Here is a 15,103-nt window from a genome sequence, read left to right on the forward strand (position 1 = left end):
GATCTGACACCAGTTGTGGGCTTCATCCTCTCTCCTTTACCTCAGATCAGGGCCGGACTGGGAAACTTTTTCAGGCCAAGAGTGATTCATGCATCAGGCCACCCTGGTCTTGACCACACACGCGTGTTCACACACCCACACCTAAATGCATGGGCACAAACAAAACACATGCATGTGCACGCGCACACACACACACACACACACACACACACACGTTTTTGGTTGATTCAAAATGAATAAAATAATAATGTAGACAAGACAATCTCTATTTCTTTTTTTGATTGAAACAACAACTTAACAAATTATAATAACAAAAATAAACTGCTGTAAATATATGACTTTGTCCCCTGGTGTAACCTATGTCTTATTTATCTTCATTTCAAGGCAAGGGCTACACAGGCTACATATTTACACTGTGAAGCCTGAAAGTGTACAGCCTCAAGGACCCTTGGGTCCTTGGACCTCATACTGTGTTTAAAAGAGTATTTTGTATCAAAGTTTTGTGTGTTTTTTTTAAATAACTTACTTGTAGACGCATCTTTTTTTTTTAATGGTATGGGGAGCCTGAATAAGTCTGTGACTTTCAGGCATTTCGCCGCATCATCCTCCAGCGCCTTTCTTTTTCTCTCTCTCTCCCTCTCGGCGCCGCCTTTCCTTTTTCCTCGTTGGGAGGAGTCCATCCCGTCGTTTGCTAGCAGTAGCTACACCCCCACACCGTAGCACCAGACACACGTCTCATCCCTCGACACGCGCTGTCTGTGTGGTTGCTACGGACTATTAGGGCGGGTGTTAATTGTAATAAACCAATCGTCTTGCCCTCCTTACATTCTACTGGCCTGAGTGGCCTCTGATTGGCCTGGCCTGTCTCCTGGGCGGGAAGAGAAAGAAAAGGAAAAAAAAAAAAAAAAAAAAGAGACGCAGGCCAGCAGGCCAATCCTAGACCGGCGCTCCGGGAATACTCCCGGTTCTCCCTATGGCCAGTCCGGGCCTGCCTCAGATGCTGTGTGCCATTAGGCGCCAGTGAGAAAGAGAGCTGAAACTTTAAACTTCTCTTTTCTTATGCCGTCCTTTCGAGTGGGGTGCTCTGCTTTGTCCAGTCACTTCCTGCTTATTCACCTGTTGTGACATGTGCTAGCTACAAATCTAAAGGTAAAAGAGTACTGGAATTCATCAGGCACAGTTACAAGATTAACACGAGGGCTTAATTGTGCTCAAAATCTTTAAATACCAGTCCTGTAATAAATAAAACCTATCTACACAGAGTGAGTTAATCTTTTATCTACAAAACAGGAAACATTGGGATGTGATTATGACAAAAAAATAAGCAACTTTCTGTTTTTCAAATGAAAATCTTAAATTGTATTAATTTCTTTTCCTTTATGTAAACATGTCTATTTTTTAAATGATTAATTATTAAAGTGTTGATTGAAATCGATAGTACATTAGAACTATAGCTTGTCAATGAATGTATATCAGGTCTTAACGTGTCCTAATCAAAGATGAAACTATATGGACAGCATACCAGCAGGTGTATTTGATGCTAAGTCAGTTTTTCGTGTGAATACCCCACTTCCTTTAAATTCCACTGTCATGTTTTGTGATGCTTTTTTAACAGTGTCACTGTTTTTCTGTTGTTGTTTTCCAATAAAGTAAAGGTTCAAGGAATCTTTATTATCTCGTGAGGGTAATTTGTTGTACAGCAAGCAGTAAAAACAGTCAGTCAGTGAACAAACACAAACAACACTAAATATCTAAAAGGACTATGATAAATTGATATATAGATAAAAATAATCTAAATAAAAAAAAAGAAATTATGTTTTTGTTAAATATGTAAAAAATCAAGTTATCTTATTTTCTGTTTAAATATTTTTAAATATTTCTTGATCAAAATATTAAAAAAGCTGATATTTGCATATTTTTTACATTACAACATATGATTAGAATAGTTTATTTTGAGACAGGTCAGCTCTAACAAGGCATAACAGTGAGAGATAAAACTAAAGTGTTTTTGTGGGCAGCATGAAAATTAAAATCTGGAATTCAGCACACAGACTTTTGCCTGATGACAGATGTGTTAGGCAGGAAACAAGTGACCTAAACAGGAAAAAAAAGAAACAGGAATAAAAACTTATTTGCACCATAAATTGAAGTTTAATAAAATAATAAAAACATACGGTCAATATGTAGAGTTAGATGATATTCCAACATGTATCTCCGTAGTAATAATCAACTGATTTATAAAAGTGGGAGGGCTGTTACTTCGTGAGAAGCTTTTCTTGTTTTCGGGGCCAAGCGAGAAAATTACGTAATTTTGTTTTCGCGTACGTGTGTGAGGACATCCTGCAGCGTGTTCCCGACGCATAAACCGGGCAGAACTTTCTTCTTGTGGGGCTCCAGGTAGTAGCCTATTGTGTGACTGATCAGACATTTTAAATGAGCGTGTTAACGCGGAAGAGCTTTTCTGTATTTTCGCAGACGCGAGGTTGAACGGATAGTTTTAATTAACAGCTGAAAGACAAATAAAATGAATACAACACAAGTCTCCAAGACAGGGACACGGCCGCGCGCACAGCCTCGCAAGGGAAACAAAGTTGGCGCTTCTCGTGGACTGAACTGAACCTTGAGCTAAAACACAGGTGGATGTTTTGTGGGCCCACATGATGTCGCTGCTTTCCTTCCCGACACAATAACCTTCGTGAATTCATGCTGTTACGTTTTTTTTTTTTTGTTGTTGTTCTTGTTCTTATCTGCACATCTCTGCAGATATAAAACCAGAAGATTTAGGTGTGACAGTCTTTAGAAATTGTTTTCAGGGAATACTTTAGGCTGAGATTGAAGACATCTACACTTTTTAAGGAGTTTACTAAGAGGAGTTTGTAAACTGTGGGATCATGATTGAAGATTTTCTGCAGTCCTCAACTTCGGTCTCCTTGTTTGGGGTCGTTGTTGGTCTGTTGGTTGTCTACCTTCTTTTGTCCAGCTTCAGCTCCCAGGAAAGGAGGGAGCCTCCAGGACCCAGACCTCTTCCTCTGCTTGGTAACCTGCTTCAGGTGGATCTAAAGAGACTCGACCAAAGCCTTGTTGATGTGAGTAATTTATTGTCCCTAGACCATTCTATTCAATACATAGTGTTTTTGGAAACAATATAGGAGTGTGAGTCTCATCTTTAGCCTCATTACCGTTTTAGCTTTCCAAAAAATATGGACCAGTGTTCCAAGTCTACTTTGGAACGAAGAAGGTGGTGGTCCTGGCAGGTTACAGGACAGTCAAACAGGCTCTGGTAAACCATGCTGATGAGTTTGGAAATAGAGAAGTCAGTCCAATTTTCTATGATTTTAACAAAGAACATGGTAAGGAAATGTTTTAAGAGTTCGTGTTTGTTGTCCTTAACAAAACAAGTGAACTTGTTTTATTTTTAGGTATACTGTTTTCCAATGGAGAGTCGTGGAAGGAAATGAGGCGTTTTGCTCTGACCACGCTCAAAGATTTTGGAATGGGCAAGAAGATAAGTGAAGAAAAAATCCTCGAGGAATCTCACTACCTGATTAAAGAATTTGAGCAATTTGAAGGTAATGCTGTTTTCTGAAGTACTGCAGATTATTTACAGCTGATTTCAAGCTCTGGCCTTCTAGGGCTGCTGTCTACTTAGATAATTCCCTGCTTCAACACTGATTCAAATACACGGGTCAGTGTGTAAAATTTGACAACAAATTGTTGGATTCTTTTGACTTGAATCAGATGTGTTGGAGCAGGGAAGCACCTAAAACCTGCATAGTGGCCTTCAAGGACCAGGGTTTAAGAGAAAGAAGGGCAGGTGGTGGCAACAGTGTTAAAATCATTATTAGGACTGTGTAATATGTATTAATTGCTCTAAATAGCTAATATTTTGTGGAATAAAATTTTTATTTTTTATTATTTTTAAACTGCCATAATAGTGGGTGTTGACTGCTCAAATATGTGTATTTTAACTAAAACATGCACATATTGCTAAGTTTATAAGAACTAAATTAAAAATGTTGTTAGCTTGGGTTATTTAACAATGATCCAAAAATATTTAACTTAAATAACCTAATGGTAAAACAACACAATTAAGCTTAAACACAAACCAGTATTTTAAAGTTTCATTTAATATTCAACTATTGTTTCTAATTTTCTTAACTTTTTTAACCACAGGTAAACCTTTCAACAACACCCAGGCCATTAACTATGCAGCTTCAAATGTTATATCAGCTCTAATGTTTGGAAAGAGATTTGAATACAAAGACCCGGTCTTCCAAGCCATGGTGGAAAGAGATAATGAGACTATCCATCTGACTGGATCTGTTTCCATCCTGGTAATAAAAATTTACACTGACGTGTATCTTAACTACTTGTTAAACTATAGCTGCTGAAAATATGTGGCAAACCTTTATTTTACAGCTTCTTAAAGCAGTCCTTTGAACTTTGTGAAGTTTTTCCAATTTCTGTTTTCAGGAACAAAAAATCTCTGCAGAATCTATTGGTGTATGTTCTTACTTATGATTTACTCCTGTTGAATGTTTTGTTAGTGTTTTACTTGTTTCCATATTCTTTATTGTAGTTTACCTCAGTTTGTGTGTTGTCAATATAAGGAATCTTGCTCCTAATGCTTCCTTTTTTTTTGTTTGCTGCATCTGGGCAAAATGGTGTGCCATAATAGCTACAACAACAAATTCAAAAGAATATAAGCGAATTAAAAGATTAGTGTTAGACGTTTAAATAGACAGTTGATCAGGTAAGACACTGACTGCAATGCATCAGTCAACCAAGGAATGGCCACAAGAAAATAAAGTTTATATTTTGGAATTACAAAGTTAAAGTCCCGACCTTAATCTTCTAAATGCTGTGGAAAGATCTGAAGTGAGAAGTTCATTTGCCAGACCGGAGATCATTCAGTATGTAAGACTGAAGACTTTGTTAGATTCATAGTTGCATATTCCAACAATATTTTTCCAGATATACAACTTTTTTCCCTGGCTGGGCCCATGCCTTAAAAACTGGAGGGTTGTGATGAAGAATATAGAAGCCGGAAAGGAAGACACAAGGAAGATAATAGCAGACCTGAAGGAGACTCTGGACCCTAATATGTGCAGATGCTATATTGATGCATTTCTGATCCGAAAGCAAACTCTGGAGGTGAGCAGTTAAATTCTAGTGAGTCTGATCACAGACTATAAACAGTAGTAAGTATTCTCCCTCTTTGTGTTATACCAGGAGTCTGACATCAAGAATTCCCACTACCACGATGATAACCTGGTCTACAGTGTGACAAACTTGTTTGCAGCTGGAACGGATACCACAGGAACTACACTGAAGTGGTGTTTACTGTATATGGCAAAGTATCCTCATATTCAAGGTGCGCATTACAAACTTGTCTCAGTTTACAGTTTTTAACATAAAATATTGACATCACAGCATGACATCTTTTTGATTTAAATGTGCATCCAGACCGTGTTGTGGAAGAGCTGAGCAGGGTGGTTGGAAGTCGTCAGGTTCGAATAGAGGACCGGAGGAACCTGCCGTTCACTGATGCAGTTATCCATGAATCACAGAGACTAGCCAACATCGTCCCAATGGCCATTCCTCACACAACAAGCAAAGATGTCACCTTTCAGGGCTACTTTATCAAAGAGGTCAGCTGCTCACTTTGCTCCATTTCAACACAAATTTTATACCATTCTGACTTTAGTCCCTGACCTTTTTCTTTTTACTTACAGGGAACTACTGTCTTTCCTCTTCTTACTTCTGTCCTGTATGATGAGGGTGAATGGGAAAGCCCTCGCACTTTCAACCCTTGTCATTTCTTGGATAACGACGGTAAATGTATCAAAAGAGATGCCTTCATGCCCTTCTCTGCAGGTACTTTGCTGGATTTCATTCTTCAGGTATGACCGTTTTCAGTGCTTGTACACACAGGATCATGTTCAACACTTTGCACCCTCTTACAGGTCGCAGGGTGTGCCTTGGAGAAGGCCTGGCCAGAATGGAGCTCTTCCTTTTCTTCACCTCCCTCCTCCAGCACTTTCGTTTTACTCCCCCACCGGGTGTCTCAGAAGATGAACTGGATCTGACACCAGTTGTGGGCTTCATCCTCTCTCCTTTACCTCAGATGCTGTGTGCCATTAGGCGCCAGTGAGAAAGAGAGCTGAAACTTTGAACTTCTGTTGTCTTATGCCATCTCTTTGAGTGGGGTGCTCTGCTTTGTCCAGTCACTTCCTGCTTATTCACCTGTTGTGACATATGCTAGCTACAAATCTAAAGGTAAAAGGTTCAAGATTAACAGGGCTTAATTGTGCTCATGATCTTTCAATCAGTCTAACTTAATATGCATGTCTTTTGACTGTTGGAGGAAACTGGAGTACTCAGAGAGAACCCATGGACTTGAACAAGCAGTGTTCTTGCTGTGAGGCTGTGATGCTAATCACCACACCACAGTGCAGCCCAACCTATTGTCATTGATGTTCAGATAGCTAGCCTTCGCATCAATCTCTCAAGCAGAAGTATCGCGGGAAGATGTCTCAATGCCTCGCTTCACCGTATGAAAAACCATGTGATTCTCCAAATGAATTATTATTCTCAACTGGAAATTCTCAATTAATATTATTAATTGGTGATTTATTAAATAAACTCCAATTTCAATTCATTTTCATGACTGAATTATTTAACTGCTCAGTACTCTTTTCTTATTAAGACATTGTTAATTATGTAAAAAAGGAATTATAATACATAATGCTGGTCTCTCTTGTGTCTCTTCTGGCAAAAAAAGTTATAAACTTGGGTAGGCAGAAAATTATTATTATCCTATTTTGTGTATTAACTTTTACCAACAACCAGTAGGCTATAAATAAAATGCACAACAATTCTATTGAGAGGAGAACAGGAAGTTTATAATAAATTTAGCATTATATGCATTTCAAAACACAAAACAAATGAATAGAAACTTGTAAACAATAAAACTGTGCACTGTATACCAAGCCATTTAAATTTCTAACACTTACAAATGTTGACTTTTTTACTTGTGAATTACATGTAGCCCTGGCAATATTAGGGCAAAGGGCATCTGTTTCAGATTAGAGTACGCCTTGTTACATTACACGAGCCCTGTTTGTGCTGTAATATTAACACTGAAACTAACCTTGGGGCTGCACAGTGATGTGGTGGGTAATAGTGTCGCCTCACAACAAGTAAGTTCCTGGTTTGACTCTTGGATGGGATCTTCCTGTTCAGAGTTTGCATGTTCTATCTGTGTGTGTGTGTTCCTCTGGGTACACAGGCTTCCTTCCAAAATCTAAAAATTTGCAGATGCATGTCAGCTGGTGACTTAATTGACTGAGTTTGAGTATGTGTTGTCTTGTTTGACTGTGTTGGCCCTGTATTGGACTAGTGACCTGTCCAGGGTGTACCATGTCTCTTGCCTGGTAAAGGTTACAGCCCCCTTTGCAACCTTGAATTGGATTTAGTAAGTATAAAAGATGGGATAGAGGGATATAGTGTGTGTGCATGCATGTAAAAGCTGAGGGTTTCTGTGTAAAATGGGCAGAGAAAAATGAGCAGATATGTACATTTTCTAGTTGTTAACCATATTTTCTGACACCTGTAATAATCTTAGACTCAAATATGTTAAGCAAATGTAACAAAACCATTTAAACTTGAATGATCCAAGTTTTATGTCTGTTTTGGAAATTTGTGCAATTACATAAAATTAAAAGAAAACTACAAACAGCAATATAACAGAAATTTTTTTCAAGATTTTAAACCATTTTGTAGGTTCTGACAGCATTAAAATTCTAGTTCAGACTAAAAGTTGGGAGTATATCATCCCAAGAAGACTACTGATTTTTTTTTTTTTTTAACTCCACAGCCAAACAGACAGTGTTCCCTTCAGAGCATTGGCAAGATAACAGGGCTAACTGATCTAAAGAGACATGCTCCAGCTGTACTTGGTGTGGATGTGCCTCTAACACACATATTTCAGAACACTATCAAATAAAATCATGTAAGCACAGAATCTCTTATGCTTAAAAATGATCCACTGCAAAAGAGGATGGTTGAGTGGTATTACGAAAATCCTCACAGGGAATATGTAGGAATTTATAGGTTTGGCCTTTGCAACTAATTTCTGTCTAAGCACAAATGCCCCACACTGCTCTCCAAGCTACTTTTTCTCATTCCCAAAGCCACCATGGTTTTGGAAAAGAACATAAAAACATGAAAATACTTTGAAACAAAAAAACTTTGGATCACAATCAGCTTCTTTACTATTGTTTCTTTTTCTTAGTTGGTTAGTAGACAAATATGAAAATGAACTATTTGCATTGCATGCCCTAGTAATATAAAATAAACTGACACAAAAGTAACTTTTCACAAAAAACAATGCGTGTCTATTAAAAAATAAAAATTTAACATTATGGATTTATTATAATCTGTTTATTATATTGCTTTATATGTATAGTCTGAAAATCACTTTTGAAATTAGATAAATTAAAAAAGGCTACATTGTTAAATCATACATTTTTAATAATAAAAATGCGTGTCAAATGACAAAGCTACAGTCACTATAAAAAGCACAGTTGAGCCCTCATATTCCCCAAACATTGAGGAATCTTAAGCCCCTTAAGGACCTTCCACTTTGATAGTATTGACCTGCTGATCCTGTGACGGGTGGCTCACCTGCTGAGTGGAAACATTGCAGTCTTGGAAGGTGCTTGCCGAACAGCTGCCCGAGAAATCAGAGGTTTTATTCTCTGATGTTCCGAAAGTCTGAGCATGAGACTGGCTGTATGTAGATACGTATGACGGTGTAAAAGGGGGCATTAATGTTTGACTGGTTTGCTGTGGGTATGCAGCTGTATACGGTTGTGTATGAGGGGGGGTGTGGGTAAGAGGAAGGCTCTCTGGACTGCTACATGTTGGAAACCCATTCATGCTTGCAGAGCTCAGTCCTGGCAGTTTAAAGGTCTCCAAATTGTCTAAATTTTCTAAAGAGTTAAAGTTTGGTTGGCTTTGGCTACACTGACTGTATGTGCTTTGGCTAAAATTAAAGGTGTCTTGGCTAAATGAGGTAGAGGCAGAGGCTGCTGGCAAAGAAGAAGGTGATGGCGTTTTGTTTTTCTGCTGCTGAGCACTGTTACAACGTATCATTTTGGAAGCAAGGGTTTGCAGAGTGCTGAGGATCTGCTTCTGAATTTGGGTCTGCTGCGACTGCTCCCTTTCCAAACGGCACTGCTGCTCCACAAGCATTTTCACAGCCAGGCCCAGGCTACGCACTTCAGAGCCCAGGGTCTGAATCTGGTCCTGCAAACCACCCCTACCTCCGGAGTCCTGGACTGCCTGCTGCGGGCTTGGATTCCTCTCATTACGAGAGGTACCCTGGCCCCCAGGGTTCTGTAGACGAATAACAGCAGCCCCAGGAGCTGAGGATGTCAAAGGTGGGAGTGGGCGGTTAGGAAGACGAATCCCAATACGAGGGAGAGAGTGGAGGGAACGGGCACTCAGTCCTGGTCTCTGTGTGGGGAAGTGCTGCTGTGAGGAGCCATTATCTGCAGGCTGACCTTCGATAACAGTCTGTAACATTGAAAACAATCAAAGTAGCAGTTATGATACAATCTTTCAAACAATTATAGTTGCAAAGTTTCTAGACTGAAACTAAACAAATACAGTATTACAGACAAATTCTAGATGTCTCAATAACACATAATACAAGTTCCAGAGGTGCAAGTATTAGTGTAAAAACAGGAACAGCTAAACTCTGTTTTCAGCAATTAACATTTGCAGTGTTCTCACCTTTTCTGTAGTCAGATCATAGGTTTGACGTGGTTGTGCTAGAGCGCTCCTCAAATCAGAACTTTGAATGCCTGACTGATCTCTCCTTAATAATGATGCCACCTGGTGGAATGACTGTTGGAAAAAAAATTAAGCTATCATGAAAAGTTTTAAATCTAGATTATGAAAATATAAGGGAACTTATGCTTGACTACCTTCGGCCTGTGTGACAATGCTTTGTCCAAAAGTCTCTTTCGAGCTGCCAACATTGAACTGGTTGCAGGAGAAGGTGTGACTCTCCTCCTTGTTAATGCTCCAGAAGCTGTAAATGTGGAAGACATAGCACCTGCTTCTACCCTTGATACAGTGGACTGGGGAACTCTTTGCTGGCCATGCTGAGCAAGAGATGTGACACTAACAATCTGGATGTCATTTTCTTCCTTATTCCCTTCTTGTTGCTGTTTTGGCCTGCTGCCTCCACTGGTATCCCCAGACCTGGATGAATTTCCACTAGTCTCTGTATTTGTAGAACTCTGTTTGGCAAAGTCTGTAGAAGCTGCAAAGCCAGCATTTTGAGACGCTTCCCGTATTAGGTTTTGGAGATGAATATTGCTCCAGTTTTCCCGAAATGTCCCAGTTCGAGCCTGCACCTGTGTTGCCAATGTGCTGGCTGCAGTCTCCACTGGTTTGACTCTTCCTGGTGGCCTCCCCTGTAACTCCCTTAGATACAGGTAGATGGCTTGAGCAGACACCTTGATGTTCTCCAGCTCCAGCACAGCTTTGATCTTACGGAAACTAAGACCAGCCTTCCGCAGCTCCACCACTTTGTGTTTGGCAGCATCATCCAGCCTACCCATGGTCTTTCACTCTGGAACTGCCCTGTGAGTTTGATTACAAATCTTTTGGAGATTCATAAAATGGAAACTGTTGAAGAAGCCATAGAAAAACAAATCAAACTGTACAAATCATAAGAAAATTTTCACAGTGCTGTTGCAAACACAAGACAGAGTGAGATTCATTGGAAATTCTGAACAGGCTGCAGGTGTGTACATTTCTGATTATATGTTAGCTGTGCAACAACTTTAGTGAAGCTAAATGTTCTTAAACATTTATTAGCTCTTTATAGTCTTACAACAGAAGTTACTTTGAAAAAGGTAGGACTTAAATCATCTTTGTTCAAACAACTTTAGGAAACCCTGTTGTCAACAACTTCAGGCTTCAGGATCTAAACTGCAAAGGCAAAGACATATGTCTAAAATGCTTACTCAAGTGTAGGTCTGTACTGATCTGACTTTAAAACATAAACTAATATTTAAATGTTAATGGAAGAATTTATAGATGAAGGACTGCATTGTCTCTGTGTGTTTAACTGGATTTATTTTCTATTATTGTTGTTTACCATCCTTGAAAAAAAAAAAAAAAAAAAAAAAAACCCCTTCAGGGCTTTGAATTGATGCAGCTACTCTCCACTATATATAATCAAAACTATTTAATAAACCAACAGATTAATCTCTAAATGACTTCAGTCAAGCTTCATGAAGCTACTAACTCTCATATTTGCATGTATGTATATATAAGATCTTGAAACAAATATATATAATATACTATGAACTCTTGAAATTTATCACAGTTTCTTTGTTATGTGACCTTTTTTTTTTTTTTTTTTTTTAAAAAAAAGGATGTTTGTATTTCTGAATCCAGATTCTTCATCTATGTAATCACATTTAAGAGTACAACCAAAATCTTCACTGTATAAGTTGAACCCAAAGCATATTACTGCAAGCACATAAAAGTACTATCACGTTTATTTTTTTATACAATATCAACACATTCACATTACAGTTTGCTGAAGCTGTTTAGTCCAGACAAAGCAATAGTGAAGTTGTGGCACAACTTGTTTATTCGTGATAAGGACAGGATTATTGATATGCTACTCACGCGTTGCTGCCTTTTAGCAATGCATAATTATTTCTCAATGAATGTCATCTGAGAAGTTCTGTAAAATGTCAGTCCTGGAGTAAGTAATCACATTTTTCCATTTGGAAGCAACTAAAACATGATAGCCGAGCTAGCTAACGACAGCAGCAATAAAAAAGTGTTGCGCTCACCTTGCAAACCGTTCTCGATGGCTGAGAGCTCAACTGTCGTTTCAAATTAGATTAACTCATTTCATTCACTCCAAAGACATGTCTCGTTGTTACACTACTACATTGAAAACATATATGGCACATTACATCAACAATTGAGATAAACAAATGAGTTGTAACTGGCGCTTAGGTAGCTAGCAGTTTCCGCTGTCGTCATCAGCTGGCGACGGATTCCGCGACTGGTACAAACGAAGCCACCGCGTTCGAAAGAAATGTAAGTTTAAGCTCTTCTAGGCATTTTCTGGCTTATGGCATGTCCACTACACATTTGATTAATTGTTGAAATTATATTGCGTTTCATTTATCATATATACGTAGTGAGAAGAGGAATGTATTCGGTAAATTGCAGGACAACGGTTCTGCTCCCTTGTTTTCTAGAGCGGTTGAATGAAAATCAATGGCGGCGGATGACTTTAAGAGTGGGGCTTTTAATCAACTTGGACATCAGTCATTACATTAGTGATATTAAATTTTAAATATGGCAGCAAAGTTACGATACTATGAAAACCTTTAATGGTTCGGGTACTTTCTGTGGGTTTTGATTCTTTCCATGAATTATTTGTCGCAAGGAATGGTCTTAAAATGTTATTGTGCTCTAAAACAGTATTTAATCACAACGTGAAAGAAAAATGCTCAATCAAAATCCAATTTATTGCAGCTGTCGTTTGATTTTAGACTGTTTAGAGAAAGGAGTAATCCAATGATATTATTTTGAGAATTCAGATTACTTTTCCAATTTAATTAATTTATGACACGCAATTAATCAAAGGAGCAATTAAATAATGTCACAGACCTACCTGTTCTTTGCTTTCAAGGTTAAATCATTACTGCTAACTACTGCTAAGCCATTTTAATGTAGAGATTCCAGTCAAAGGGTAAATAGAGATGTCTTTAATGTTAAGCAATAGATGTTGTTAAACTACAATGCACATGCATAAACAATACCAAAATGCAATGTAGACTCTTTATTTTTAAATACACTAAAATGATTTATTATGGTGAGTAGAGTTGTTTTCATTATTCGAAGTATTTCTTCACATTTTTGCACAAAGACTGGATCAGAATAAAGTCTGTGTGGAAATTTGAACTTGAAATGCATATGAAGATGTATTTTTATATCTGGTGTTAACAGAGCCTAGTTAACGTTGGCTTTACCCTGACTTTAGGGCACCATCACCCACAAAGCGGAAGGAGGATGAAAAAACTAAAGATAGAGGCAAAGAAAAGACTGGTACCAAGGAAGGAGACAAGGAGAGGGGAAGGGAGAAAGTAAGGAAACGCCGCAGTGCTTCCTCTGGCAGCAGTAGCAGCAGCAGGTTTGCTTTCCGACACATTCTTTTTATGGTCTATGCTCATGTTAGCAGTAAAATGTATCCTAGATGTTTTCTAACATAATATTTTTCCGTATAAATTTCTGTATTTTCACTGACTGGATCCAGGTCTAGCTCATCATCCAGCAGCAGCTCTGGTTCAAGCTCTGGTTCCTCAAGTGGATCCAGCTCATCTGGTTCAAGCCGCTCCGGATCCTCTACCTCTCGATCCTCCTCCTCTTCAAGCTCCTCAGGCTCTCCAAGCCCCAACCGCAGACGGCATGACAACCGCCGTCGCTCCCGCTCACCGTAAGTTCTCCCTCAATGAATACAAAGATCTTATGTTTTTGAAATTTGATGTCTAGTATTTTCTCTTGTTTACATCATGGTTATGTTTATTTTGTCTTATGATTTTGCAGCTCAAAAAACCAGAAGAGAGGAGATGATAAAGAACGAAGGAAAAGAAGCCCCACACCCAAACCCACCAAGGTTCACTTAGGAAGGCTGACCAGGAATGTAACCAAGGTTAGCTGAAACATAAAACATCTTTTTAGTTTAGAAATGTCATTCAAGATTATGTGAACATCTCACACTTAATGTGTCAAGCAGATGATCGGGTACTCTCAAGGATTGAAGGATAACTATAGAAAGTGAGAAGTTTATATTTAGTCAGTGTTTTAAGCAGACTGCTTAAGACAAAACTGAGAAAATGAAAAGCCTGATTCACTAAGTAACTAAAGTAATGTAATAACATCACTCATCTAACAGAAATTTCTTTAATGACATACTGTTGTGTCACGGCTTAACAGGAGCACATCCAGGAGATCTTTTCTACTTATGGGAAAATCAAAATGATTGACATGCCAGTTGATAGGCTTCATACACACCTGCCTAAGGGCCATGCTTATGTGGAGTTTGAAACCCCTGAGGAGGCCCAGAAGGCCCTTAAACATATGGATGGAGGTAAGCAGGAATCATATGAGTGCTTCTGGATTACAGGATTATCAGGGCAGATTTTTGTGTGCTAACATCAAACAAGTGATTTTAATAACTATTAATTTGACAGGGCAAATTGATGGGCAGGAAATCACAGCAGCTGCAGTGTTGCCTCAGCGAATTCGCGCTATACCTCGTAGACCGTCTCCTCCTCGCAGAATGCCCCCACCACCACCAATGTGGCGTCGCAGCCCACCACGCATGAGGAGAAGGTAGGATACCCATGTTTCTACCATTTCCAGCAGCTCTTAACATTTTATTTATGCACTGTGGGAAGATCTTTGAATCTTACTGCTCTCCCACCAAAGTGTTTATGTTTATAAAATAATTATAAACCTAATTTCTATTTTTGTCTTTGAATCCATACAGGTCCCGCTCCCCAAGAAGGCGGTCCCCAGTACGTCGCCGCTCTCGCTCCAGATCTCCTGGACGCAGGCGCCATCGCTCTCGTTCCAGCTCTAACTCCTCTAGATAGACATGTGTTTTACATTTAGGTACCACATGGTCTCGTAGATTCTTAAACCAGATCAGCTGTAATTTTGCTTTTCCGGACTCTGTGGACTCAACAGAAGTTAAATAATCTTCATTGTCTCTCATATGAAGAGAAGAAGAGCAAAAGTGCTTATCTTTACATTTTGTTTCAGTATTTTGTGGTAAGTTGATTCTGTTTTTATATTGTTATCTCTGAGATCTGCAGATGTGTTCTTTAAATTGTGACTTCTTTTTACCTCGTATTGAATTTTTAGACCTTTTTGAAAAATAAAAATGCAGAAGCATCAAGATTCAGAGATTCAGTATGTTTTTTTTTGTCAATGTATTGTAAATAGTACAAAACTTGTAAATTATAAACCTTCAAGAAGTTTGTAAAAA

At 38.7% G+C, this 15,103-nt stretch overlaps 3 protein-coding genes and 1 long non-coding RNA gene across 5 annotated transcripts; 3 read left to right on the forward strand and 1 right to left on the reverse strand.

Moving 5' to 3' along the window:
* The first annotated feature begins 592 nt into the window (after nt 1-592).
* LOC121651156 lies at nt 593-7,911 on the forward strand. The gene is made up of 2 exons (XR_006012400.1): nt 593-1,149; nt 6,280-7,911. It is a non-coding gene; the product is annotated as an uncharacterized LOC121651156 (long non-coding RNA).
* LOC121651138 (cytochrome P450 2K1-like) lies at nt 2,746-7,879 on the forward strand. The gene is made up of 9 exons (XM_042003067.1): nt 2,746-3,086; nt 3,188-3,350; nt 3,420-3,569; nt 4,174-4,334; nt 4,975-5,154; nt 5,233-5,374; nt 5,467-5,651; nt 5,736-5,877; nt 5,967-7,879. The coding sequence occupies exons 1-9, from the start codon at nt 2,892-2,894 to the stop codon at nt 6,152-6,154; spliced, it is 1,506 nt and encodes a 501-aa protein (XP_041859001.1). The 5' UTR covers nt 2,746-2,891; the 3' UTR covers nt 6,155-7,879.
* LOC121651107 lies at nt 7,808-12,057 on the reverse strand. Of its 2 annotated transcripts, none has more exons than XM_042003014.1 (4): nt 11,889-12,057; nt 9,996-10,679; nt 9,802-9,915; nt 7,808-9,582 (listed from the first exon to the last, which is right to left on the reverse strand). In XM_042003014.1, the coding sequence occupies exons 2-4, from the start codon at nt 10,635-10,637 to the stop codon at nt 8,632-8,634; spliced, it is 1,707 nt and encodes a 568-aa protein (XP_041858948.1). In that variant the 5' UTR covers nt 10,638-10,679; nt 11,889-12,057; the 3' UTR covers nt 7,808-8,631. The 2 variants fall into 2 exon arrangements, with proteins under 2 accessions (XP_041858948.1, XP_041858939.1); XM_042003005.1 differs by having other exon boundaries at nt 9,996-10,704.
* Nucleotides 12,055-15,015, forward strand: LOC121651144 (RNA-binding protein with serine-rich domain 1-like). The gene is made up of 7 exons (XM_042003080.1): nt 12,055-12,141; nt 13,094-13,243; nt 13,367-13,546; nt 13,657-13,762; nt 14,047-14,200; nt 14,304-14,445; nt 14,603-15,015. Coding segments are annotated over exons 1-7 (840 nt in total). The 5' UTR covers nt 12,055-12,139; the 3' UTR covers nt 14,709-15,015.
* The last annotated feature ends 88 nt before the right edge of the window (nt 15,016-15,103 follow it).

This window comes from Melanotaenia boesemani, chromosome 2 (assembly GCF_017639745.1).
Source record: "Melanotaenia boesemani isolate fMelBoe1 chromosome 2, fMelBoe1.pri, whole genome shotgun sequence".
Taxonomy (NCBI): domain Eukaryota; kingdom Metazoa; phylum Chordata; class Actinopteri; order Atheriniformes; family Melanotaeniidae; genus Melanotaenia; species Melanotaenia boesemani.